General features: G+C 51.2%; 4 protein-coding genes across 14 annotated transcripts in view; all 4 read right to left on the bottom strand.

Annotated features, from left to right (window-relative positions):
- Positions 1-1,007: 1,007 nt before the first annotated feature.
- LOC117653176 (myogenesis-regulating glycosidase) lies at positions 1,008-8,740 on the bottom strand. Its single transcript, XM_034398647.1, has 12 exons — positions 8,360-8,740; positions 7,173-7,261; positions 6,872-7,091; positions 5,440-5,574; positions 5,059-5,277; positions 4,530-4,886; positions 4,174-4,456; positions 3,345-3,817; positions 3,012-3,248; positions 2,407-2,571; positions 2,066-2,326; positions 1,008-1,997 (listed from the first exon to the last, which is right to left on the bottom strand). The coding sequence occupies exons 1-12, from the start codon at positions 8,639-8,641 to the stop codon at positions 1,941-1,943; spliced, it is 2,778 nt and encodes a 925-aa protein (XP_034254538.1). The 5' UTR covers positions 8,642-8,740; the 3' UTR covers positions 1,008-1,940.
- LOC117645958 lies at positions 8,736-15,326 on the bottom strand. Its single transcript, XM_034386537.1, has 3 exons — positions 14,734-15,326; positions 9,908-10,120; positions 8,736-8,744 (listed from the first exon to the last, which is right to left on the bottom strand). The coding sequence occupies exons 1-3, from the start codon at positions 14,815-14,817 to the stop codon at positions 8,736-8,738; spliced, it is 306 nt and encodes a 101-aa protein (XP_034242428.1). The 5' UTR covers positions 14,818-15,326.
- Positions 15,327-15,988: 662 nt separating this feature from the next.
- LOC117653483 (DET1 homolog) lies at positions 15,989-18,983 on the bottom strand. The gene is made up of 7 exons (XM_034399174.1): positions 18,265-18,983; positions 18,008-18,183; positions 17,708-17,918; positions 17,460-17,609; positions 17,245-17,378; positions 16,959-17,165; positions 15,989-16,872 (listed from the first exon to the last, which is right to left on the bottom strand). The coding sequence occupies exons 1-7, from the start codon at positions 18,877-18,879 to the stop codon at positions 16,653-16,655; spliced, it is 1,713 nt and encodes a 570-aa protein (XP_034255065.1). The 5' UTR covers positions 18,880-18,983; the 3' UTR covers positions 15,989-16,652.
- Positions 18,984-19,441: 458 nt separating this feature from the next.
- Positions 19,442-26,762, bottom strand: part of LOC117647762 (endophilin-A) — a 33,648-nt gene continuing 26,327 nt past the window's right edge. For 9 of the 11 annotated variants that reach the window (XM_034389753.1, XM_034389665.1, XM_034389695.1 and 6 more), the window contains 2 exons: positions 24,827-24,945; positions 19,442-24,738 (listed from right to left, as the gene is read on the bottom strand). In XM_034389753.1, the coding sequence (XP_034245644.1) occupies positions 24,619-24,738; positions 24,827-24,945 (239 nt within the window). In that variant the 3' untranslated portion in view covers positions 19,442-24,618. Of the gene's footprint in view, positions 24,739-24,826; positions 24,946-25,579; positions 25,670-26,762 lie in introns of all 11 variants that reach the window. The other 2 variants (XM_034389720.1, XM_034389742.1) reach the window with 1 other exon arrangement.

Raw genomic sequence — 26,762 nt, 5'->3', positions numbered from 1 at the left:
ACAGAGACAACACGACTAGACACATCTCACCGGACTTTCATAAAATAAGAGCGAGATGTGAACGATGGCGGTTGGCCCCCAACAGCCAAGCACTTTCCCGCGCCTTTTCGCTTAGGGCACATAACCTCTCATGGGGTGCCCGTCGACAGGGTATTTCTCGGGATATCGCTGTTGTTTTCGAGACACACACTTTTCATGATCTGGAATATTGGCAAGGGTAGACTTATGGGGCCGCGACAAAAAAGAGACAAGCACTGGGACTCTCTGATTTGAGTCGGCAGAAACGTAAACAAACAAGCGAAGCTTGTTGAATGGGGCAGCGGGCCAACCGCTCGCGTGCAGCAGCCAGTGAGTTGGACGAACCATCGTGGTGAGAACAGACAATCATTCCAACCAAAAGTATTTATTACCGAATGCCTTCCTCTGCTGTGATTCGCTGAGACAGCTTGCCCCTTTCGACCGTCCTCGCCAGACGGCTCAGCCTGAGAGGAGAGCCGGCAGCGCTGGCGGCCCTTGGGGCGGCCGCAGGGATCGTGACACGGCGACGAACATTCGCAGCAAGCTTTGGCCGCGTTGGGACGGGGAGTCCAAGTCCAGTCCAAATCCGGACGAAGCAGGCCGTGCTGTGTGGCCGTTGCCACCGTTGCCACCGCCGCGGTCGTGAGGAAGCACGCACGTGTGGGGGGCGCACGAGGCGCACGCGCCCGGACAACCGCACCCCTCTCGACCACGCGCTGGGCCGACTGCCGACGGACTGGACTCGACTCGACGGCGGAGGCTGAGGGGCTGAGGCAGCCGGGCGCCAGGGGGTCGCGCCGATACTCCACGGCCCCTCGCGCGGGGTGTTGCCGGCCTTGCCGGCAGACTGTCCCGAGCAGGGCTGCTTCCCGTCGCCATCACGGGGCGGTCCGTCGGGGTGCGAGAGAGGCAGTCTCGACCCGTTCGACTCTACACAGACATCTATCTAAATTCATTGGTTCGGTAGAAGGGCAAATAAGAATATCAAATTCGGACTGTCGGAAACGAAGACTGTACGTTTATTTACTCACTAAAACAATCACATCTCTATCACAATTAAAATACTTTAAAAATGCATTTTGTATGTACAAAGTGGAGCCCTGCGGGTCTTTTAGGATGTGTCCCTAAATCCAAATTCCTTGATCACTGAAAATTCAGATTTGTTGATAAATGTAAGCACCGGCTACAAATTAATTATGCTTATGATTCACCGGGTATGATTATTCATTCCAGCGAATAACACCCCTTAACTTAAATTAATTTCCGTTTTGACTTATTAAGCTGGGGTACTAATAATGGAAAATTGGCACTGTTGATCCCTCGGTTGATCCGCTCCAGCACCCCCAAAAATAAATTAACTTGTAACTCACTGCGGTTCAGTCATCAATGAACTACTCATCACAGCTCAGAAAACACTAAATATCATAAATCACCGGGAAATTATTATCAGCTACACACAGCGATTGTAATCACAGCTCTTAAAAATAAAGCAAATGAACAGCAAAACTAGCCTCATTTCATTGGCACTAGAAGAAATATTTGACAGAATTAAGAGTTACTTCTTAAACCAAACAAGATCTTTCGCAGTTACAGTATTTCTAAAAACAACTAATATTTACAAATAATGGTTGGTCATCGTCTCATCTCTCATTAATTTCTTACTATACTATCGTTGGAGAATTTTTTAAGCTATATTTACAATGTCTCAGCAGACTACTCCAGAACTATTTCAAAGACGCGATGGTACTGTTGCACAACTTTTTTCACCTTCCTCCGAGGTAGCCACGGAATTGTCCATTCCGTCTCCCGCTTGTCCTTATTCTCACAGCACATCAAAGCTTCATGATGCAAGCATCGTCTGACAATTGCTTCAATAATAAAAATAATAGGAACAGGACTGTGTCTTTATGGCTGGCGTTCGATCAAAACCGGGTGTTGTCGGGCATCTTCACGAAGAAGGCGATTTTATCCAGAGGAACCTAGGAACGCAAAGTGTTAAAGAAAACTGGTTCAAAGTGTGGAAAGGGAGAGCGTACTTGCGAGTCACCTTGTACATGTGGATCCAGCGGCTGCCCTTCCTGAGGCTGCCGTCGATGCCGTCCTTCCAGACTCCGGCCGGCAAGTACACCTCCCTCTCGGTGGAGCCCGACTGCAGCACGGGGGCCACGATCAGCTCCTCGCCGATGGAGAACTCGTCCGCCATGAGGCGACACGAGGGGTCCAGCGGGTCCAGCATCCAGAGCGGCCGCACCAGCGGCAGCCCAGAGTCCAGCGCCTCGCGCACGTACTTCTTGAAGAGCGGGTTCACCTGCGCCGCCAAGCCGCCAACGAACATGAGCTCAGCCACGGTTCATCCCAGCAAACGTCGCAAAGATAGGCGGTACTTACCGTCTTCTGCCGCAGGCTGGTCAGCGACCGCGCGCTCTCCAGGATGAGCTCGGAGCCGTACTTGTTGGGCAGCGTGGTGTAGCGCCGCACGGGCAGGAAGGTGGCCAGCTGCATCCAGCGGACGTAGAGCTCGATGTCGGCGAGCCGCACCACCTCCTGCAGCTCCTCCTCGCCGGGGGGCGGCCCCACGCCCAGCCCCAGGGCCGCGCCCGCGCCCGGCCCCTGGCCCAGGCCTGCGCCCAGCCCCGCGCCCAGCCCGATGCCGCCCAGGCCCAGCCCGAGGCCCAGTCCCAGCGCCTCCCCCGACGAGCCGTCGCCCTCCGGGGCCTCCTCCAGCGAGGCGGCCGCCACCACCGGCACGCGCGGTGGCGGCGTCGTCGTCAGGTTGCGGCCCACCGGGTAGGGCGCCGACGTCGTGCCGTTGCCGTTGGAGGGCTGCAGGCAACAAGGAGACAACATTCACGACTCGGGACGGTCCAGCCATGGCGCCTGCGAGGTGGGCAGCCACTCCGGCCAGTGTGCACGCGCGCGGGCGGGATGCCTACCTCCCAGGCGTTCGACTCACATCCCTCCTTTCCTGCTTCTTCTTGTTTGAACTAGGTCACAAAATTTGTGCTCCGAAGTGAAGTGCTGTCGTCATGGCGGTTACTCACCTCCTCGTCGTAGTCGCCCCCCACCGCGCCGGGCATGATGAAGGGGTAGCCGATGATGCCGTAGGTGAGGATGGTGGGGATGACTGACTGCAGCCCCTTCCACGTGGACGGCACGGCGGGCAGGGTGACGAAGGTGGGGGCGCGGGGCCGTGCGATGGCCGAGGAGACCCCCAGCACCTTGACGGACGACTGCAACGCCCCGGTTCAAGTCAAAAAAGTGTTTCCCAAGTTTGGTGGACGGTCTGCCGGGAACAGTGTAACCGGGACGGCCGGAACGGCGCCTACCTGCACGAGCTCGGTGAAGGCTGTCATGAAGTGGTCCGGGTTGGTGAGCGGGCCTTGGAACTTGTAGTGGTACGGCAGGTCGTACGCCACGCCGAGGTCCAGGAAGAAGCAGTCCATGTCGTACTTGGCCTGCAGGTCCTCCACCATCTCCTTGAGCCAGGGCGCCATGCGCTTGTTGGTGACGTCGAGCGTGGCGGCGCTGAGCAGGCTGCGGTAGCGGCTCAGCGCGGGGACGTACTCCGCGCCGCCGCCGCTGCCGCTCTTCGGGATCCTGGTGCCCACCAGCAGCTTGCGGCGCACCGCCTCGCGGAAGTTGATGGACTCGGTGCCGATGAAGGGCTGCAGCGTGAAGGCGATGCGGAAGCCACGCCGGTGAACGATCTCGATCGTCTCCTTCATGGAGGGGAAGCGCGACGCGTCCATCGCCATGTCGCCCACGTTCGCCTGCCAGAACTCGTTCACCAGGATGTGTCCTGCGGAGGAGAAGCGCGTGGCCTCATCACCAAGGTGTCGTCTCTCTCACTCCCACGGGACACCCCAGGGGGCAGACGAAACGACCTTCCGAGATCACACTGTGGATTTGCCCGAAGACCAACTGGCGGCCAACTCTTGTCGCATTTTGAGCTCCAGAGTCGCTAAGCAGGACTCGAACAGAGCGTGTGACTCCACCAAGGGATTCCTCGTTCGGAGAGCAATCCATTGGTGGGGTCACACGATCAGTTAGAATCCCATTAGCGACTCTCGAGCTCAAAAGGCGTCTTCAGTTCTGTCCGCCTCCACCGGTCTTCCAGCCCACTGCGGATCGGGCGGCTGTACGCTGGGTACGGACCCTGCCTGAAGAAGCCGAGCGAGATGACGTCCTCGGTGTAGTTGAGAATGGCCTGCTCCGTGAGCAGGTCCGCCTCCGACGGCGCGATCTGCCATACGGGCTCGGTGAGCAGCGTGTTGACGGTCTCCACGTCCGACTCCTTGAGCCCGTCCCACAGGCTCTTCTCGGACAGGTGCTGGTGCAGGTCCTTCATGTTGCCCGTGGACACGGTGCACAGGGAGTAGTTGAGCTTGGCGGGCGTGGCGGGGGTGGGCCGCACGAACGCGAAGTCGTCGTACCGGGCCTGGGGGAACGCGTGGAGGTTACGCCGGTGAGACTGAAACGGACTTGCACGCCTCGTTCAGGCCGGGGCTTACCTGGAGGCACAGCTCGCGGTCGTTGTACTGGTTGGCGGACACGTGCAGCGGCGTGAGTGGGTCCACGGTGATGGCCACGCCCTTGGAGGAGATGAAGAAGCGCTTGAGCACGTTGCCCCACTGGTGGTCGCGCCGCACCGAGTCCCCGGTGAGGAAGGGCGCCCAGGTGACGCGGCCCTTCTCCAGCGGCCAGTGCATGCCGGCGGAGTGGCCGCCGCCGTACCAGTGCGCCTCCGCGCCCCCCACCGCCGTCAGGTCGAAGCAGTCCGTGGGGTACACGTCGTCGGCCAGCGCCACCCACTCGGTGTGGTAGCAGCGGTACTCCACGCAGGGCGGCTTGGAGCACTCGTCCGGAGTCTGCAACAAGCGCCAACTTTGGTCAAAACTCTGATAAATGTGTAGAAATAGTGGTTTGGGCAGCCTTTTAGTGATGCGCGTTGCCTACCTCCCAGGCGGCACCTGCTCTGAAAATAAAAACAAAACCGAACCGCGGATGACGGGACGGGAGTGGAACTGGCGGCGTTCTTACCTTGCTCTGCTCTTCGTACTTGAGGTAGAGGCGCGCGCGGCCCATCCACTCCATGCAGTACATGCCCTTCCGCTCGTGCTGCGACAGGCACGAGTACACCTTGTCCGAGTCGCGCAGGAAGCGGCCCAGCTCGCCGCGCAGCAGCTCGGCGCCCTCGTCGTTGTACACGCGCAGCACGCGCTCGATGTGGTTCAGCCGGATCAGGTCGAAGTAGGCCCTCTGCCAGAACAAGACGACATGACTTAATGCGCACTGCCCCCAGGCCGAGTCTGCGGCTCTGACGTCACCGTGTCTGACGTCAGCTAGCGCGGGAAACACGCGAGCCGCGGTAAAGCAGGTAAACGGCAGGGACCGTCCTTTACCGGGCCGCGCGTCGCTCACCTGCAGGACCTGTTGGTTGTAGTAGACGTGGGCGAAGCCGACGAGGAAGACGATACACAGGAACAGGAAGGCGACGAAGCCTCGCAACTTGTACTCGGGCTTCCTGTGCCTCTTGAGCATGGCGGGCAGCGACATCTGCAGCAAGTCGGAACTTTAAAAGTCTACCACCACGACTTAGCTGCCGGGCAAACTGCTGCCCACACTCGTCAAAATGTGACACCTGTCAGCCGTGCGTCCGTCCCGGTCCGTTTCCACGTGGTCGCCGTTCGACAAGATAAAGCACTTCTCTTCTGTCAGCACATTTTCATTTTCGACGGAGGGGAAAATGCACGGCGAGCACGTAGCACTGCCAGCCAGTCGGGCGCGCCTTTCTGGCCCCTCCGACTCAGCGGACTCGCATCGCAGCGGCCACGCTGGCTGGCACACTGCGAGCAGGCGGAGCAGGCGGAGAGGGCCGAGACAGACGTCAGAGATGCACTCCAAGGTCGCGTCGCCTAGGCGTCGCCCTGCATTGCGGTGCATTGCGTTCCTCCGGTCTCGGTCGCCACTGCACAACGGCGGCGCGGCAGCGCGGCGGCGCGGCGGCACTGGGACTCAAACCCGCGCGATCGACACCACGACGACGACGACGCACCTTGACGGGCTTGGCGGGCTTGGCGGGCTCGTCTTCGACCAGTTCAATTTTGATGATGGGCACCGGGCCGAGGGGTCGCGGTGGCATCCGGATCGGCAGCGTCGCTTGAGGGTCGTAGGCGTCCTCTTGACGGAGGAGGGCGTCGCGGGGGCCGCCGTCGTGGCCGCCGTCGTGGCCGCCGTCGTGGCCGCCGTCGTGGCCGCCGTCGTGGCCGCCCTGGACCGCCATGGCGGTTCACACGAGTACTCCGCGGCGCGGCAGCAGGGGCGGACAAGTTCATAGCACTGCCGGCACGGGCCGACTGAGGCGCGGGCGCGGACGCGGGGACGGCGTGGGGACGGCGGCGCCCCAACGGGGCCGCGCCGTGGCGTGCCGTGGCGTGCCGGCCGCGTGGTGGCGCGGTGCAGCGCGGCGCGGGGAGGACGGGTTGTCGCGGCGATTCTCCTCCGATAACAACAACTCTGCCGGCACATGGGCCGGCGAGCCTTGGGTGGCGCATCGGCACGTCGGCACGACACTGATAACAGACCGGGTCGAGCCGCATTTCCATTCCCACAAAGCGAGTCCCGGCCAAATGCGCGCGCGATTCGGTCGGCTTGTTTTGGGTTGGGGGTCCACGCGGTCCCCGCCGCGATGACACCGTCCACCCGGCCATCCGATGATACTCGACCCGAGCCGAGCCGAACAGGGAACCGGATTGAACCGAACCGTGAGATCGCGAAGCGGCAGACGGGGGCGGAGGTGGACGTGGCGGAAGTCGACCTGGCGGCCACTTTGTAAACAAATGGCCATACTCACCGCCAACTTCTCCTTCAGCAGCGACGAGATGGAGTTGATCGAGGTGATGGAGTTGGCCGGCGAGCTGAGGTCGGGGTGGTCCGACTCCAGCCCCAGCTCCTCAACGCCGCCGATGGACATGGCGGACCTGGACTTCCGCGACCGGCTGACGCCCCCGGAGGAAGGCACCCCGCCGTTGCTGACGCTCGACGCCGCCGAGACGGCCATCCCGCTCGCGACACTGCAACACGAAGCAGGCGTTGAGGCACTGGAAGCACGCCAAGCACGGCGTTGTCGTCGCGGAGGACACCAACACCCTCACCTTCTCCGCTGGTCCTCCTCGTCGTCCGACCCGTTCTCGCTGAAGGTGTCACTGGTGTTGTAGCCATCGTTGTGGTTACGGTCAGGCATCTGCAAGACAAAGCGCTCGGTTAGATTGGTGGACTACCCCGCCGGCGCGGAGCCGCCACCGCCGCCGCAGACATACAGTGGAAGACCATCCCCGCCACACCCACAGCCATGGCCGAGGTGAGGCACTAGAGGTGCTGGTCTCTTCGCGCACGGTTGGTGGTCTAGACACTGAAAGTGATCTGCAACTCTTGGGAAGCAATTCCAGCGAGGGAGGCGGCCGCGCGGTGAATCAAGCCAATTGAGCGCGGCATGGCCGGCATGGCCGGCATGGCTTTAAGGCCTCAAGGCGGGCGGAGCGAAGGGACAGGGCAGGGCGTCCCGTCCGGCGTGGCGTCGGCGTGGCGTCGGCAGCGCTACGCACGCCGCGACCTAGCGACCTGGCACTGCGTGGCGCTCGGCGTGGCGGCGGCCTGGAGGACGGGGAGGAAGTCTCCGGCGCGGTCCGCGGCCCGCGGCCCAGCCAGCCGGGCGGCGCGGCACGGCGGCACGGACTGTACTCACGTGACACTCCCCATTTGGGGCTCCATTCAATGTCCCGCCGCGTTGCTGCCGCGGCTACACTGTCGCCAACCGCGTGCAACCGCAGCAGCAATCGCGGCAGCAGGTCCTAGACCGTTTGGTACTGTATGGCTCCGTGGACGCCAGAATAGCGCTGCGATTTGGCGTGGCTAGGCGTGGCTCGGCGCAGTGGGCCTTCCGGACGGACGTTCCCTTTCGGCCCGGGCTTCGGGTGGCGAAAGGTTGGGCCATGCTCTACGCTAGGCTACGTCAGCCAGAGCCACCGCGTCGCACGGTGCATAGGCGCGGGTGTAGGGTGTCGCGGTGTCCGAGCGTCCGAGTCCCAGCCGACACGCTGGCTGGCTGGCTGGTTGCACCTGCGACTTGGTCGGACCAGACAGACTGCGCCCCCAGCCAGAGGAAGCTCGTTCGACGCCCCACTCGCGGCCTCGCACTCGAACTCCAACAGCGTCCGCTCAATCCATCAAGCCGGCACTACGCTTAAAGACTTAGCGCGTGAAGTCAAGCCAAGCATAGGCCTAGAGAAGAAATTTTAACGTGCCTTTAGGTAAGCGCAAGAGGAAAGGAACACAGTCTTACGCTTGAAACCAGGCGTAGTAACCACTGCACTTTCACGAGCCAGCGCGCCGAGCCATCACCACCACACTCTTCACCGTCCCAGACGAGACTGGCCCGCCGTGCTAGGTGCCGAGGCTCCCACCTGTCATCGCACATTGACTGACTACATTGTGGACTCGTTGCTCGCGGCAAAATACCCAGCACGTGGTCTTCGCGCTGTTTGATTTGTTTTCGCGGTGGTGGGGGTACACCGTAACACCGGGGCCAGTACACACTATCTAGAGGGTCCCCAACACGAAGCATGAGGCGGTCTTCTGCCGGCGCACTTTTACTCTTCCCCAGTTGGCCTGCCTGCGCTTCCGCCGGCTGGCTCGAAATAGGCTCTGGAACTCGGGGTTCAAAAACACTAAATCCCACAAGGCGGTTTTCAAACCGAGCAAAGCTGCGTTCGCGCACAACGGCCCCGCCCCCCGGTGTTGACCGACACGAGGGGACCCTCAACTCACCCTGACGGCCACCGCCCTCGCGTCCCTCGCGTCGCGCGGCACGGCGTCGCGCGGCATGGCGTCGCGGCCCTCGGCGGGACCAGCACTGAGCGGGCGGCGGGTAGCGTGCGGCACTGGCCGAGATTACGAGTAATCTCCCGAGCAAACCGCCAAGACCGTCCGGGCGACCAGGCGACCAGGCGTCCGCCCAGGCCGAGGACCGAGGCGGCCGGTCCGCCAAGTGGACGGGACGCCTGGTGGCGACGACGCCGTGCTGCGAAGCCTGCGAAGCGCGGCCAGGCGGAGCGGAGCGCGGAGCGTCCAGGCGACCAGGACGGCGCGCTGCCCACGGCGGACACTGACGGCCTGACTGCCTGACGGGGGAGTCTGCCTTCTGCCTGGATCTGGCGCGAGGCGCGGCGAGGCGCGGCGAGGCGCGGGCAGCGGCCTGATTCCGAACAGCACTTGGAGACTCTGTCTCTCTCGCACTCCTACGCGACGACCCAAGAATGCGAGAGAGACCGAGCGACTAACGCACTGATCTGGCTACCTAATGGACGTCCGCTCCACATCGGCGAGGTGCAGCGGTCAACCGCGCGGCCTCCCCGCCCGCGCCAAGTTCCTCCTGACCCCCGCCCCGAGGCGGGCGCTGGGTACTCACCCTGGGCTCGTCGTCCAGCTCCACCCCCGTGATGAGGCTGGGCATGCTGATGGAGTTCCGGCGGTGCATGCGCCGCCGTGGCTGCACCAGGTCGCTGGCCTCCGTGGCGTGGCTGGTGGGGCTGGTGGGACCCGCGGGGCCCACGGGGACGTCCACCGCCACCCAGGAAGGGGCCGGCGGTCCTTGCGGTGACGTCGGTGACGTCACGACCACCGCCGGCCGGCCCGACGGCTGGCCGCCCAGCAGCGGCGCGTCCGCGGCGGCGTCTTCGTCCGAGGGCGGCGAGCCGCCGCGCTGCTGGCGGACGTTCCTGTCAGCGGAAGGGCCCGCCGACCCCGCGGCCGCCGCTGACCCCGCGGAGGGCGTGCCGGGCGTGCCGGGCGTGCCGGGCGTGCCGCGGCCCGCGCTCGACGCCACGGACACGGTGGACGCGCTGCCCCTGGGCGTGCCGCTCGCCCTGGACGCCGCCAGGCTGGCGAAGTAGTCGTCATCCTCACTCACGCCGTCCGCCCAGGAGATCTGGGACGTGGGCCGCAGGGGGTTCAGCGGGGAGCCCACGCCGAGGTGCTGGCCGTGCAGGGGCGCCGCTGCTCCAGGGGCAGGCCGCTGGGGGGCGCTGGTGTCGCCCGGGACGACCTGTGGGCAAAGGCCAGGATGGATGAGCTGAGCACTAAAGCCCAAATAAAAACAAAAACGTCAAGTGCAAAGGCGTTTGACCAAGCCGTTTGATATTCGAAGCTTAGGCGATCGAGGGGGTAAACACTCTAAGAAATCGTGTACAGAGTACTCGGTATTACGCTGCATTACGGGGGTATTACACGTGTATTACGGCATTAAAATGCCAAAATTTCGCATATTTGGCCCAAAAATGGTATTACAATTACGTGCATAACGCGTAATACACGATTTTTGTGTACAGGGTATTACGCGAGTGTTTACCCCCTCGTAGGCGATGCTACCGCACGAGGTGGTGTGAGGTGGGTGCGCTTTGGAGGGCGGCGGCGCGGGCGGTGGAGGGCAGGGGGGGGGGTGTCTGACTGCTGCTGCTTCCTGCTAGCTGGAGCGTGCTACTGCCGCAACTGACCATTGACCGTTACTGACCATGCCCTGCGGCGGCAGGCTGGCGGCGGGCGAAGCGAGGGTGTGGAGGCAGTTTGTGGGGATGGGTCGAGTTGGCTCGCCTTTAGTAACCACAATTTTAGCAGAGGAGGAACTTGACCCCTAAGCAAAGCAAACGCGCTCAGCTGGTCAGTAACTTGTTGTTGGCGAGGACCGCCGGACCGCCTTCGCGACGCTTGGCGACGCGACGCCCGCGACAGCGGCGCGGCAGCCCATCTTGCCCCGCTGTCCAGTGGGTTGCCGTTGCCGCTGGCGTCGGACGCGGCGGGCTGGGCGTGACAGTCCTCGTCTTCGTCCGGCCCGGTCCGTCGCACAGTTGCAGTGCTGCGCAGTCCTGAGGCCGGGAAACGAACCCGCCGCGGCTTACCTGCTGGCAGCCGACCAGAAAGGCGGCGTGCAGGGGCCGCCAGGAGCAGTGCCCCGGGAGCAGGACGGCCATCCGGGCCATCCCGGGGCCGTGGGCTGGCCGTGGGCACAAGGGCGCCGAGCGCGGGGCGTAGCGTGCAGGGCACCCTCGGCGGCGGAAGCGATCCCAAAGCAGAACGCAGCGCTGCGCGGCGCCCTGTGGTTCTTGGCGGCCGTCTCACTGAGCTTTGAGGCTTTGAGGCGCAAGGCGGCGCGCCGCGCGTGTTGACGTTTCACAGACGATAGGCTGACGAGACTGTGTAGTGCAGCACCCCTCAAATGCCCCCGCCGGCCCCCGCCCACCTCGCCATTACGCAGTACGCGCTAGTACGCACTGGCCACATTGTATGAGTGGGCAAACAGGGAGCACGTGGTGGCCCACGCTGCGGATGATCCACCATCTACCCATCTATCCCTGCGTTTCGCTTCTCCCTCCCCCCCACTCCGGCCGCGGCCCACGTTCGCGCGCAAAGCGACCTGCGGCTTGGGAAAAACGACTAGTCGCCCCGCAAAGCTACCGCTAGATGGCAGCACCGTCGCGCGCGGCCTCAGGGTGAAGCGGGTCTTGGCCTCGTCACTCGTCACCTGCCTTGGTCCGCGCCGGTTCGGCTCCGTGCTTGCGATGTCTTAGTATGCTACATTTGAGTGAGATTACTCGTAAATTTTCGCCCTAGTTATTCAATGTTCCCACACAGACCAACCTCCACGCGGGGTACTGTAAAAATCGAGCTAAAATGACATTAAAACGTAAAACTTCGAAGATCCTAACCTCTCTGGCAGAGCTCCGGGATCAGCGCTCTGCGCACTCTTCTGCGCATGCATTCCGGCGCCAGGCTAGACCGGACTTCAAAAATGCACACCGACCACCTCGCACTCGGCACCTTTTTTAGGGCTTATCCGAAGTCGTATCGACTTGCAGTCTTTTCCATATCATAGGAAAAATCTTGAAGATAAAAAGGCACTATTTCGTGTTCCGAAACAATTATTTGTTTCAGAAATGTGTTAGTAAAAGCGTTTGGACTCTTGGCAGCGCGCAGTTGGTTATTTTGCATCGCGTTTTTCAGGGGGAAGGAGTCGAAATTTATGGGGGGTCAAAGCGAGGCGATTGTGAGGCTCGTCGAGGACTATCATGTGCCGAAAACTGATTTTGAAAACCTCAAACCGTTTTCTGAAGCCAACAGATTTTCTGAAAAACAGACTTTTTGTCATAGAGACGTCGCTATTGGTCCGATTGGATTCGGATTTGGTTTGTTTATAGTGTAGCGGTAAGCTCTACAATTTTGATCCCGATGTCTTTTTTCTTTAAAGACTTCGTTTAGCCAGGAGGACGATGTAAAGGGTCCATTGGTCTCCGGTGCGCTACGGTGCAGTGTCCGAGCAGTGCGTGCCTCCCCTCCACGCACCTCCGAGACCAGCCGTACCCTCTGCCCGACGTAGTTCCGAGAGTGTCCGCCAGAGCTGCCACTTTTGCTTTGCGGAGCGAAGTACGACCTGCGCGACTAGTGCGACTCGTGTGCGACCCGCGCACAGTGGATTTGCCAGAAGACCGGTGGAGGCGGTCAAAATACCGGACGCGTTTTGAGCTCCAGAGTCGCTAAGTGGTAATCAAAGCGAACGTAAGACCCACCTCGTTCAGAGGGCAATCCATTGGAGGGGTCATACGTTCGGTTCGAGTCCCATTAAGCGACTCTGGAGCTCAAAATGCGTCCGGGATTTTGACCGCCTGCGCCGGTCTTCAGGCCCGCTGTGCCGCGGCTTGGTCGCTCTGCCTCTCTCGCACTCACGGAGCGCCCTGCCGCCTAATGACCCGTGCTCCGGTATCGCATAGCCGGGCCGCACTATCAGGGAATAAGCGATGGCAAATAGGCACAGCCAGGCACAGCCGCGCGTTGAGACAACTCGAGCTTCGCGAACGGCGAACCGCGGCCACGAGCAATTAGTGTTTGCGGAGCTCACGGGAGGAAAGGCGAGTCGGCCCGAGCAAACAACGACACCGAACGAAAACCGCAGATTCAACAGGCTAGGCGGACTGTGACATCAACCGCGGCGTTCCTGCAACTCCAGATCGACTGCACCAAACATACAAAAAGCCTCTTCGAAAGTTAAAAATGTTTGTGTTCCTCGCGCGTATGCAAATACGTAATTTATACGCAAGTTGAGAGACGCCCTGCGACTGCCAAAAGAGTCCCTCCTGCTCCGGCCGAGGTCGACGCCTTGGCCGCGATCGCGCTCAACTAGTGTTCTAAAGGGTAGAAATATTCCCGGGAATTTAGGGAATTCCCAGGAACGTTCCCGGGCACAATCAGACCCAAAAAATGGGAAATTCCCGGGAATTTTTAAAAAATGGCAAAAATAGCTACTTTTTGCGCGGAAAATGTAGAAAGTGCAAGGTATCAAGTTAATAATTATGAAACACTTTAGTGTATTTCTATTTTTGTTTCAGAAGAGAACAAAATGAAACGTGTCGTAATAAAAAGTTCGCTTCTTGTCAATAAAAATTTGTATCAGAAATTTAACTTTTGTCAAATGTGATCGGTTTCATATGAAGCAATGTTCCCGGCCAAGTGGGAATATTCCCGGGAATTCCCGGGAAGTCTCGGGAATATTCCCCCAAATGATTGTTCCCGGGAATTTTCGAACACTACGCTCAACGTTTTCTAGCCGGGTGGGTCCACGTCGTCCACGTCCACACAGCAGACCGAATCCGGCAGTCGTTTTCGCACCGTACGGCACGCCGGCACGCCCCATGAGTGCGAGAGAGACTCTCTGCCGGCCAGTTCTTTGTGGCAAGCTGCGAGGCTGCGGGCCGAAGGGGCCAGGCCGAACAAGCCGTGCCATTGTGCCTCCCACTACTGTATGCCGCGCGTCGTTTTAATGCCTACTTAGGCCTCACGCGCAAGCGGCGCAAGTCAAGTCTGTCCTGTTGCCGGTCTGCTGTCAGCGCGCTGTCCGCGGGCCGCTCCACTGGTGGGCCCGCCTCTAGGCCCGCCTCTAGGCCCGCCTCTAGGCCCGCCCGGCCACTCAGGTGCGAAGGCTGACTCCGAACAGTGGCTCAGTCGCTCTTTCTCTCGCGCACTCGTGGGTGTCCCGTGACATAAGAGAGACAGGACGACGAAGCACTGTACAGTGTGCAGACACAGGAGCCCCAGGCGGGCTGCATTCGGACGGTCGTCCGCTACGCCGGGCGCGGTCCGGTCCGGCTCTGGAGCAGGCCAGGGAGCAGGCTGTAAGCAGGCGCCCTTGGGCGGGCACGGCCCCCACGGCCCCCACGGCCGCGGCGGGGCGAGGCGCGCCCAGTGATGCGACTCGCCGCCGACGGCCGAGACGGCCGACGCGTAAGGCAGGCGATAACAAGTTACGCCCAACCCGAAGACAGGTACGCGGGGCCTCCTCGACTTGACCTACTACAAAAGATAACAAATACCCAGTCGTGTGCACTGCGCAGTATCAGTCTACGAGCCTCAGTCAGGTGCCGGGTCGGGACGACGGGACGCTTAGAGACAGGGGAGCGAAAACATGCTAAAGGCGCTGAATGCCGTCCGCCAGCCGCGCCAGCCGCGCCAGCACGTCAACGGACCTCAGATCTTAGAGTGTGGCGGCTGGCGGGGCTGGCGGCCACCAAGGGCGTGAGATTGGTTGTCCCCAGCCCTCTCCCGCCCCTGCCGACTGCAGTGCAGGGTTCGACGGCCACCCCGCCAGGCCCGCCAGCCCCGCCAGGTCGTTACTTGGTCCAGCAGCAACTCCGCGTCCTCCTCGTCCTCGTCCAGGAAGCGCGAGGAGAGGCGGCGTAGTCCACTGCCGACGGGCATCGTCAGGCCGATCGTCAGGCCGCGGTCGGAGTCGACGTCGTGGCCCTGGGAACCCTGTCCCGCATGCCTCCGGGCGGCTGGCTTGCTGGCGCGCGAGAGCACGAGTTGCTCCGGTCCCCCGTCGGGATCCTGGACCGGGGCGTGCCGCTTCACGGGACGTTCATCGCCACGGCGGACGATGAGGCTGCTGCAGCCTGCTGCCTACGCGCGGAGCCGCGAAGCACAACACAGCGAATGAGGCCGCAACGTCCAAACGCCCAGAGTCCCCGAAGTCGCCGGCTTGTGCGAAAAGGAAATATTTGCGACAGGAAACTGCTCGACTTGGCCTCCTCTGCCCCCATCCCATCCCCTCGTCCTGTCGCGAACCACTGCTAATTCGCCTTACGCTCAAGGTTATTGCCAGAGAGCGGCATCCAGTACTCGAGTGCCGCGAGTAGGCCCGGGTTGCCCACCCCTCGGGCGCGGCGAGGACGAGCGGGGACGAGGCACCGGTACGGCGGGGTGCGTGCCTGAGGTGGCCGACGGTGCGAATGGCTTACCTTGTTCTGGCGAGCGAGTGCCTTCGCCTTGTCCTCCATCTTGAGCACTGAGTGGGCCGGCCGGGCCTGCCTGCCGGGCCTGCCTGCCGGGCCGCGGCGTGCTTTGGGCTTTGGGCACGGCGCACGGCCACTCGGCGCTCTACGAAGGAAGCGTCGCCGCGGCGTCCGGTCTCGAGTCCGCCGGCATCGTCCTGCGCCGACGCCAAGCGACGCCTCGTGAGCAAAGCGCTGCTGGGGCTGCTGGATCAGGCTCGGCGGCGGAGGCACGACTGCCACGCGCTGCGCGCTCAGAGCTGGGAAGCGAACGCAAGCAGACGCAATGCGGCGCGGCACGCGTTGGCCCCTCTTGGCTCGCCGTGGAGCCGGGCGGGGCGGGGGAAGTCCTTGTCGGCGCCAGCCGCTCAGAGCCGTGCGCCGTGCCTCAGAGTCGTTTTCGTCGCTCTGTCTCTCTCGCACTCATGGGGCACACCGTGTAGGTGCGACAGAGACAGGGCGACGAACCTCTGAAGCCAGTCTGCTGCACGCGTTGCGTGCGCGCCGCGGTCACCGAGACGCGGAGTGGACCTCAAGCCGTTCCACTTTGCTGGTACTGGACTGGCGATGTCATTTGAATAATAAGGTAAACCACAAGGTGCTATTGAAATTCGTTTAATTTTGACTGAGACATGTTACATGTCTTTTTAAAAATTTTGATTGGGTGCACATGCACCAGTATTGCACTGCAAAGTGAAAGCCACAGGATGTCTTAGCTACATGCAACAAATTTCTTACATGACAAATTAACTGAAAAGTTTTGTTATCTTTGAATCCTGTGACAGAAAAAGAATGACAAAGACAAAATACCAACATATTAAATAATGAATCACTTGGTTTCTTTTCCACAATAATTTTCAAGTCAAGTTTAAAAATTGACTGGGCGCTGTTACTTTCTCTTACTAAATTCAGTGCTGAATTGAATAGGAAAACATTCCTAACTAATCTCCAGCTTTTTAAAAAATAATACTGTTGAGACAGTCATAAACATTTTCATCTTTTAACAATAATAATGTTCATTAGTTGCCATCTTTGAAGAGAGCTGTCAAACAACTACCTAAACTTGTACAATACAAATGTACAAAAATTTCTACTCTTAGCACAATGGCATTTAAAATTAAATATCACATGAGCAAAATCACAGACGTCAGTATATAAGAACATACAAAGTCTTGCCACTATTAACCTTTTGATTATGTCAAACTCAAGTTCACGAACAAAACAAATTTGGTTTCTAAACAATGGAAATTATTTTTAAAAATCTCACTCTACAGCTCTTTGGAGCTGCATCATTTCGACTGCATCATGTCGCACATGAAAATTAACTACATATTCGGCATTAGTTCTTTGAACACTAATTGCAAATGGGTCGGTTGGATGGAAAGTGAAGGCCACAAGTTGACGGGCGGTGGGAGGGGGGTTTTTGCCCAGGAAACCAGCATATATTCGAAATTTAAGAAGGCCTGAGCCACGAGCATAAAATCTGGAAGGAAATTACCAAAATAAGTTTTGTCTACATGAAAAATTTTAAAATACTAATTCACCCAATATCTACAATCAATACAGTACCTGATAGGATGCTCTCCACATGCTTTGGGTCTTTCCATACCTGAGACCCATTTATCGTCGTAACTAAAAAGGGCCAAATCTAGGTAAGGAGAACAACTGTAAGACTGAGCACTGATTGGTAGTTGTGCCAGAAGCCTTTTGGTAGCTTCACGTGGGCCTCCAAATCTTGCAGACACAATAGTCTGTTTAAATCTCTGTTGAATCAGCCTGGAAATAGGTAGACATAGCAATAAGGACCCACAAAAATAACATGTTGAAAAACTTAATCCATAAAAATATTGTCTACCTAGCATAAATATTGTTTGAGGGAGAACATGTAAATTGACACTCAGAGTTTAGCCGTGTATTTCTGAAGGAGTCACAATGATTCTCAAAGAGTGTCAGTAGTTGCTTGGATGCATTTTCAAATACTGCAATTATCTGTAAATTAAAAAGTGTTTGATTAATGACTGAGGAAGAGCTGAAAAGTTCAAGCAGCAGGAACCTTGATCAAAACCATACTTCTGCCTTAGAAATGCTGTAAAAGGCAAAGAACGAAGCCTGAGAATTGGGCTCAGCTGCTTGAAGAGTTACAACATCCTCACAAGCATATTTGATCAGAAGATGATCCTCATCAATTAATTGCATCTTCCACATCCTTAAACTTTTTAGCTGAAACAGGAAAATAAAAAAATATGCTGTGTGACGCAAAACTTTGATCGAGGTGCACAATGTCAATGTATGTATTTTAAAATTTTAAATCAAATCACCTGATCAAAATATTGGAAAAACTTTCTAAGCTCATATGCATTTCCAGCTTCTTCAGACAAATTATGGGCTCGCTTGAACAAGAATGAAAGCAACCGATGTTTCAAACAGTTAATTGTCTGCTCCTTGAAATGACGAGAGACCCCACTGAAGCCTGGTGACCTTATCTCAGAGACCAATGACAAGAGAAAATCATCATCGTCGTGGCAGAATCTGGAAGTATAATAAAATGAACAGGTTAGGTGTGCTATGAATATAGAAAATAAATAGCTCTTTAACTCAAAAAGAATACCAATACCAACCTGCCTATGGATCGTACATTCGTAAAAACCCCATCATCGGTTATTCTAAAAATATGAATCGTCTGTTGTTGAACTGAGAGAACAGCTAGAGTGTCGCGATATAAATATAGTCCTTGATTGTGAGAAAGAAAAATCTTGTCAACTTTAAACTGCTTGGTGTCACACAACCTTCCAGCCTGCAAAACAAGAAAAGTACAAATAGATCTCAAGACTTTGAACACTCATTTTATCCACAGAAATGAAGACCTGCACAATACCTGTAAATCAACTAAGTGTAATGAGTAATCCTCTAATGGTAGTCTAGGATTTGGTGTGACAGATTCATTATTCGTATAGATTTCATAAAATGAAGGCCGTTGCTCTTCTGACAAATAAGCAGCTGATCCAACGATTATGAAACGACCATCATCAGTGAATAAACTGCACTCACGATTGAGCTGTTCCCCACTTTGAGCAACATTCACAGTCCACTTCAGCTTGAAGAAGCGATCAAAAGCTTGACTTCTAATATTGTCACTCTTCTCATCATTTTTATTCCCAACATACTCTCCCTTGCAATGATGTATGAGGTCAGCAACTGCTGCTGCCCCTCTATAATCATAAATTTCTAGTGATGTTTGGTCTGATGAAAATGCCACAAAATGTTTGCCATCTGGGCTAAATTTTCTAAGGAAACATGGTGGCTTTTCAACATTCACAATTGTGAAGTTCGGGTGAACGTTCTGATAAAATTCTCTCACAACATGAAAGTGAGTACCGGGTCTAACATAACCATAAATTTCACGGCGTATCAGTCTGTTAACGATATTCTGAGCAGGAATTTTCCGCAACGGAATCCCTGAACTGATGCTATGGGGATTTGGTCCAGCCATGATTTCCTCCAATCGACGAAACAAGGGACTAAGTCACATAAACAAAAAATACATAACAGAACAAACGTCTGTTCAACTCCAACCCTGCCTCTTGACTCCTCCCCCTCCCCCCCCTGCTCTCCTCCCCACTCCACCCCCCCCCCCCCGGGCCGCCCCTCCTTTCTCAGAAAAGCTCCAAGTGGGCGAAACCGAAACCACACGATGACGAATTGTATTTGCAACAGAGTCAACGCAAATGTGGTATTAATCTGTCTGCACTAGAAGGTAGCCATAGATCCTAATAGATCCATAAGATTCAGTGTTTCGAGAAAACTAGTTTCTCATACCGGAAATAATTCAAAAGCAGTAATTCACCGCAATTTTCAAACAGCCGAGCTGAGCTGACAGTTTTATCTGAACTTGCCTGAGGGGTTTGGGATGTCCACATTGACACCAATATGTGGCAACTGTTCTGTATGGCTGCCATAGAGAAGCATGAGCACAGCAGGCGCTGGCATGCAGTGTCAAGGCTTGTGGCAATAGCAAGTAATGGGCCCTGGGTGACTGATAATGAAGACTTGTATGCACAGCAAAATGATTTATTGCGATCAAGTTGATTTTTAGTGGACATATAACATTAAAACAATCCAAGACATGGTATAATTTATTTTGACTGATAGTGCTGCCGCACCTCATGAATGGCACTACACATTATAGGACAACTTAAATGCTACATAAACTACATTTATTATTATCATCAAATATACATTTACCACGATGACCATAGTGTGTCACCAGAACACAATTCATTTAATTTAATTGAACTTCAATCCACTTCAGCAGTCTAAATGACATTTACATAGTCAAATGATTCACACCTTAGTCAAATTCAGAGGATTCACATAGGGCAGATATTCACAGCTGTCCAAAATAAATTTAGAAATGAATAAAGAAGAGTTAACTTAATGCACTTTGCACTTTCTTATTATGGAATAAAGATTGGGGGCTTTGCATTTTATAGAATATTCAACAAAGTGCCCATATAGTGAAATTCCTCAACACAATAAGGTAGAGGCCAAAAGTGTTGAGGCCTTGAGGTTGTTCTCAACAGTAGTTTAAGAAATTTAGAAGAGAGGTTTGAGGAAATTGAGGAAAGATTGAGTACATTAATTTTCCATGCTTCAGTCTACGAAAACAAATGAAACCATAAGAATTCTTAAACATGAAGAGCACACAGTGACGAGCAGCAGCCATAACCAAAATAAAGGACAGTAATTTTTTCACAGACAAGTGAGATTTAGTAACAACACAACTGCCCTCTCAAAATTCATAATTTCAGAGGCAAATAGCAAAAAAAAAAAAAAAAAAAAAGGAAACATGTATAGGGTATGCTCATCTAGTTTAAAAATCCTTCCAGTAAAAATTTTTTCTCAGTGTTTAATTACAGAATGTGCTCAATACAGGTACCAGTTGCTTCTAAAAATTGTAATGGTAAATGACTATCTCATAAAAATCAAGCAACATTATCTGCTTATTTAAATCATTAGTATTCATAGTAGCCACCATACATTTTGAAACCTGTTGGAATGTTGAAGAGATAGATGTAAAGCCCGCAATGTGTAGTTCAAAATTTTCACCATTAAATGATTGTTTAGTGAAAACCTTGAGTAAATTTTTGGGCTCAGCTTATGATGATAGTAAAATTTAGCTTATTTAACACGACATAATTTGATAGTTCATGAATAAGAAGTTCAGCAAGCAAATCTTGGATTTATAGCAAGAAAATGCATTTAGAAGAATAAGAAGAATTAACACACATGATGCAGCAATGAAAGTAGAGACATGTTTGCAGTCCATTCTTTCAAAGATCCCAGAAGCCTAATATAGGCATTTGATGAAAACTGACAAAGCATAGATGGCACTCTTAATATCTAACGGCACATTTTTAAAGTGTGCTCATTTGTCAGGTTATTTCATATGACTTTAAAAATGGCCTTCTTCACTTTGAGAAAGAATGTATGGTTTCACGCTATCATTTCATAGCTCAATGAGTTGGTTTCCCATACTCACAATCATAGAAGTAAATCCAAATTGACATTATAATATCATTGGGAAAGCCAACGAGTAACATAGATAAAGGATCAAGAGCACAATTCTACAACAGTAATTCAAAATCTATGTACAATTTAACAATAACTGATTTAAGGCATCGGAATACATACTTCATACACTTAATATGATCAGTAATAACAAATTCTGTATTGTCTAACATCCCAGATAGCATGAAAGTAGAATCTGGTAAGAGTATTAAGTTGGTCGCTTAGAGAGTCGACCTAGACATCAACCCAGTCCTGAGGCTCTGCCTACATGGGACACATTAAAATGTATAAAGCTATCATTCTCATAGAATGTAAGTAAATCACTGAGTTCATAATACTTAAACCCACTCATGAACACATCAGCTGAGAGCTATCAATTCAATACATCCTCATCACCTCAAAACATATGGTTTCATATCTGCATCTAACATTCAAAAAATAACAGAAGAAAATAGTTTCATTTTAACTTCTTTAAAATTCAAATGCTATACAACTTTAAATTAATGTATGATAATGTGATGGCATAGGAGAGTGGCAAGAACCACATTTCAAGTTATTGCATACAAAAATAAGACAGAAAGCATGCCACATTGCCAAACTGCAGAACATATGTATGTAGTATATTTATCACCTTTATAACAGCAGCTTGTATGTTTTCAGAGTTCTCCCCTCAATTTACTCTCTTCTTAACATCCACACTTACGTACAGAAACACACACACTTTTGCAACATTTTGCAACTAGATTACCTATAATATAGAGGAATATTAAAATTCTATATCAGTTGTACTGTCTTCGCTCCATTTGAGCCTAATACTTTGACCTATGAAGACATCATAAGCTCATTTTCAACATACAGAACACAAGCACACTGCAATGGAATTTATAAGAGCAAAAAATTGAATAAGTAGCAATACTGCAAAAAAATGGTTGCAAAAGCACAAGCCTGCTTAGTGGCCATTGAGAGATAAAACTCATTACAAATATACAAATAGAAAATCAGTACCGGTGTGTAACAACATTCTGACTATAACTGTGAAGATAAAGGAGAGCACAATCAATCCACATTCAATTTCATTTTTAAAAAATCACAGAGTTAAGTACAACAGAGTGTTTGAAGGTCCTATCACTTCTACTTTTAAATAATCAGTAAAAGGAATGATACAAACCGATGAAGCCAAACACTCTTGCCATAATTGCTAGACATTTTCTGAACAACACTTTCAGATGCTGTCTCAATTGATGATGATAACTTTTGAACATGAATCAAATGATTGAAGATGGATTGACCTTTAAACAAGTGTGTTTGAGACTGAGAAAATTCTACACCAGATAGAATCAAAGAAAACTTTGTACCATTTTAGTCACATTGGAAACCAACATATTTTGTTTTGCAACATGAAGCAAGACAGTATGTAATGTGATGCTAGACATACTTTTGGGATGTAATAGTTAAAACATCGTACTTCCATTTCTGGTCTATCTTACAATGTTTGTGGTTGGCACTGAACTGCAGCAACATCGTACCTTACTAGAATACCTTCTTGATCCTGCAAGCTTTTAGGCCAATATGTGTAGAGATAACAAAATTTCAAATGGATCAGAAAAGGGGGAAAAAAGCCAACAGAAAAAGACAAAAGATTCACTGCAACACACTGCAATAGGACTAACTGCTCAGTATATCAATATCATTATTGTCTTTTCGTACCTGGTTAGCAGAGCCATCTTGAACTGACAACATCAATATGTGCAGGATAAGATTTATCATTTTTCTTTGAACTCAAAAATTTCCACTATCGCACTGCAATCCTACTTAATGAAGTTAAAATAAAGTTGGGTTGACAGGCTTGATAAAAATATTTCCACTTTTCTGTGACGTGACACTGATTTTTAACATCGAGCACAAATTTATCTAATAAACATGATAATTATGAAAGCTGAACAAAAACATAACAAAAATGAAACCTTGGTATAACAGCTAAGTCTTCCTTACATAGAATAATATTTTTACAAAAGCTAATTCTGCTGGCAGGTTTGGGAGCTTAAGGAAAGCCACTTGAGGGAAAGAAGAATCTCAATATCAACCCAGCTTCATTATTTGGAATGGCAGTGTGATTCAATTTGACAAGTCAATTTATTCTTCGAAATCGAAAACTTAGTTCAAAGAATACTTCTGTCTTAAGTACTTCCATGACTGCATCATCAGAGACATGCCTCCTCTTAAATGGCAAAAGTGACAAGGTCTTTTGAACACAAGCTAACTTTTAGACAGCAGAATGCATTGCAGCTCGTCTTCATGCAAAAATATACTACAGAGCTTTCAGTGGCCAACAAATATCAGTCATTAGGAAAAGTAATACACAGAGGCGATTTCTCACGAGTTTATGACTTATTTACAAGCCAATACATCTCACAATGTTATGGTAATCACAATCAACAAGTGATGTCACCATTAATACTTAAAACATTTAGTGTTTGTAAACATCTGATTCCACGTTCCTGTACTGAAGCAATTTACATTTGCATAATGCCTTCAGAAGACCTTTGGTACATGACATTCTTACCATCCAAACAGCAACAATCTCAAGATTTAGTATGTGTTTGGATCAGACCTTACATGCTTGCACTTTACACAGCATTGCTCTGACAAATAATCTTTACATCCTGAAAGGAACAGGAAAGGGCCCAAGACTTTGGGTTACAGTTTCCAAATAGGGTAGTTCAATTTTCAGCCCAAAGGTCTACGTAATATTAATATAGGAAGAAAGACAGTAAAAATAAATGAAACAACCAATGAAACTACGTACTTTGGTTCCAATCCTCCATTTGAAGGATCCAACCAACAACAAACCCCTTACAATTCCTGAGGAGGAACATTGTTCAAGAGGTCTCAAAGTGAACATTTTTTAAAATATAATTTAAAACTATATTTTCACACCACAAACTTGATATACACAATGGCCAATTTATACATACATTGTATTTCAAAATCACATGAAACAATTTGCAAGGCAAATCTCATTAAGTTGAACAAAAAATAAAATTAAAGATTTAAAAAGGTGTTTATGGTTGATAAGACACCTTGCCAACAAAACTCAGTGACCAAATGTGCAAACTGAGACTATATACTTATTTAAAACAAATTTATTTCCTCTACATTTTTAACGTTTATTCCCATTCACAATAAATACTGACTTAACATTTATGGATATTCATGAATGTGCATGTGTACACAGACAAGTAAGCGCTCACAACACCTTATATACATCAAATGTATATATTATAGATATATATATATATATAATTATATAGTAGTATGCACAGATACAACTTAACTGTGCATTATGGGTATGATTAGTTCATTCATTGTTTGATTTTAGCTATATACAACTCAAATAGACACAGTTGCATGAAATAAAAAAAAAAAACACAGTAAAATGATGCTAGACAACAATTAAAATTCAAGACATCCTCGCAGGAAGTGAAATAAAATTATCAATACATAATCTGGCAAAATATACTCGGGGGAAATAAATTAAGTTGAGTGGTGTGAAGCATAGTCCTGGATATGCCCAGGTTGCTAAACTTGACGGCAGATGATCGTGGCGCATGCGCACATTGCATATAGGGGGAGAATGGAATGCTTGACACAATTAAAATGTCTAGGGTAGTGGGACGACTACTTGGACATAGCTCTGAGGGAAAAATCCAGTTCGTCCATTAACACTTCCTTCATACCAATTCTCATCAATCTTTTTGACCAATTGAATAGTATCTCCCTCCTGAAATTCGAAAGAAACATTCAAGGATAATGGTTGAGGTTCAACAAAGCAATTGCCACACTAAATTTTATTAAAGTACAACACTAACCTTGAATCCAAGTTCACCAGGGTTTTCTGGATCAAAATCATATAGAGCGCTGCAACAAGGTCCTTTGCTGACAGGTGTTCGGGCAGGAGAACCTTTCATGGGAGATGGCAGTGGTGATGCTGAAAGGAAAGCAAACACCAAATAAAGAAAACTACTCTGTAAAATTGTTAAGCAAGTCATTTTTACAAGAATAATACAAGACTAAACAGTGTGCAATCTTTTGAGTTGACCAAAGAGACAAAAATCTCCTTGCATTTGCAAGTTTCATTCTTATTGTTTTTTGTTGCTTTTTTTTTTATTCTTTATGCAATTGCCCATGATTTAAACAGGATGAGGTGATAGAAAGCAAGACAAAGCAAAACCATGAAGGAGAAACAGTAAAAGACACCAAAAACCATGCCAATGAGATATTAAGTTTAATGGCACACACACACTAACACACACACAAACCAAAAGTAAACAAAAATAACAGTTATCTTGTACTAATTTTATTTCTCAAGATAAAGATGAAATTTTTGGATTGATGGCAAATGCATAAAAAGACCAGCATGATCCCATTGGATATTGTTGGAATCCTTGCAGAGAGTTCATAAAGGCATCTTTTTGCATCCCAAAAATAAGTCTTATATCAAGAGACACTTATGTATGACCATAAAATGAAAATATGTTTTCAATAATATTGAACACAAAATTAAACAAGAAACACAAATTATTCTCGTGGTTAAGATTGTGAAACAGCTAATAAAATATTACCATTAGTAGAGCGAGACTGGTTTGCTGATGGGAACAGCTCCAGTTGGTTTGGTTTGTTGACGTGCACAGGAGTCGAGGCTTGAGAAGACCCTACACACAGCCACCACCATGCAACCCAAATCAATATTTAGCCAACACAGCATGCACTTTTAAGATTTCTGTTCCATTTCTGAAGAACCACAACTATAGCACCAAAATTGACATAAGAAAAAGCCAAAACCTGAACTGAATACCAAGTCGCAATAAAATCAATTATTAGCCGAAATACAAGAATAATCTCAGTATTTTCAGATGTAAAAGAAAGTTACTTCAAGCAACTCTGTCAGAAATATCTTTAGAGGTATATAAAGAAAGGCCTTAACAAAAAATTTGAAGTAAAATGAATATGCTTTGGCTCATTTATAATGCCACTGAAAGTAAACCACTATTGGCTAATAATAAAAAGAAGAGACACACAGCAGATTGTAGGGAGGAGAGGGGATTGAAAGAGAGGGCTCAGGAAACATTTAGCAAAGAAGCCAGCACATAAACACTGCGCAAGATGACAAAATTTTGACTGATAGAGAGGTCTGAAGCTAAATTGTGTTTTTGAACCTTTTCACAACCAAGGAAGTTGGAACACTTTCCTGAACTAAACAATCCCCATCCCATTAAATTGACCTAAACTAAGATCCACCCAGCATCACATGGGGCCGTGCTCCAACCATAAATCTTTCACATCTCAAAATCAATTCAGAGAATTATAAATAAAAGGGCCAGTGAAAATGTGGCACATGGGACACTTACCCGCCGAGTGTTTAACGAAGATTTCATCCTAATAAGCTACATCTAAGTACAAGATGAGAATTGGCTAAGTACTATGTATTTAAGACCAAAGTAGAGTGTAGTAAACAACACAAACAGTAAAAACAAAGAAAAGTTGCATCAATAACAAAGTTTTTAAATAGAATTAAAAACATCAACAAACAACACTACTGTACGACAAAAAGTTTCTGCTTAGAATGAATCAAACAAAATCAGCATCACATGAGCATGAGATCTCAGGACTTGAACATGTAGCAATGCGCATAAAATGTTAAAGAAGTGCAACATGCAGCCAAGCAATTTCTAATGGTCATAGAATGCAGAAGAGAGTATGAGTTAAGGGGCAAGCTATCCACAACACAGGGTACAAAACGAGTGT

This window comes from Thrips palmi, unplaced genomic scaffold, assembly GCF_012932325.1.
Source record: "Thrips palmi isolate BJ-2018 unplaced genomic scaffold, TpBJ-2018v1 HiC_scaffold_10, whole genome shotgun sequence".
Lineage (NCBI taxonomy): Eukaryota > Metazoa > Arthropoda > Insecta > Thysanoptera > Thripidae > Thrips > Thrips palmi.
Note: the sequence above shows the minus strand (reverse complement) of the source record. Positions and strands in the feature narration are given on the sequence as shown.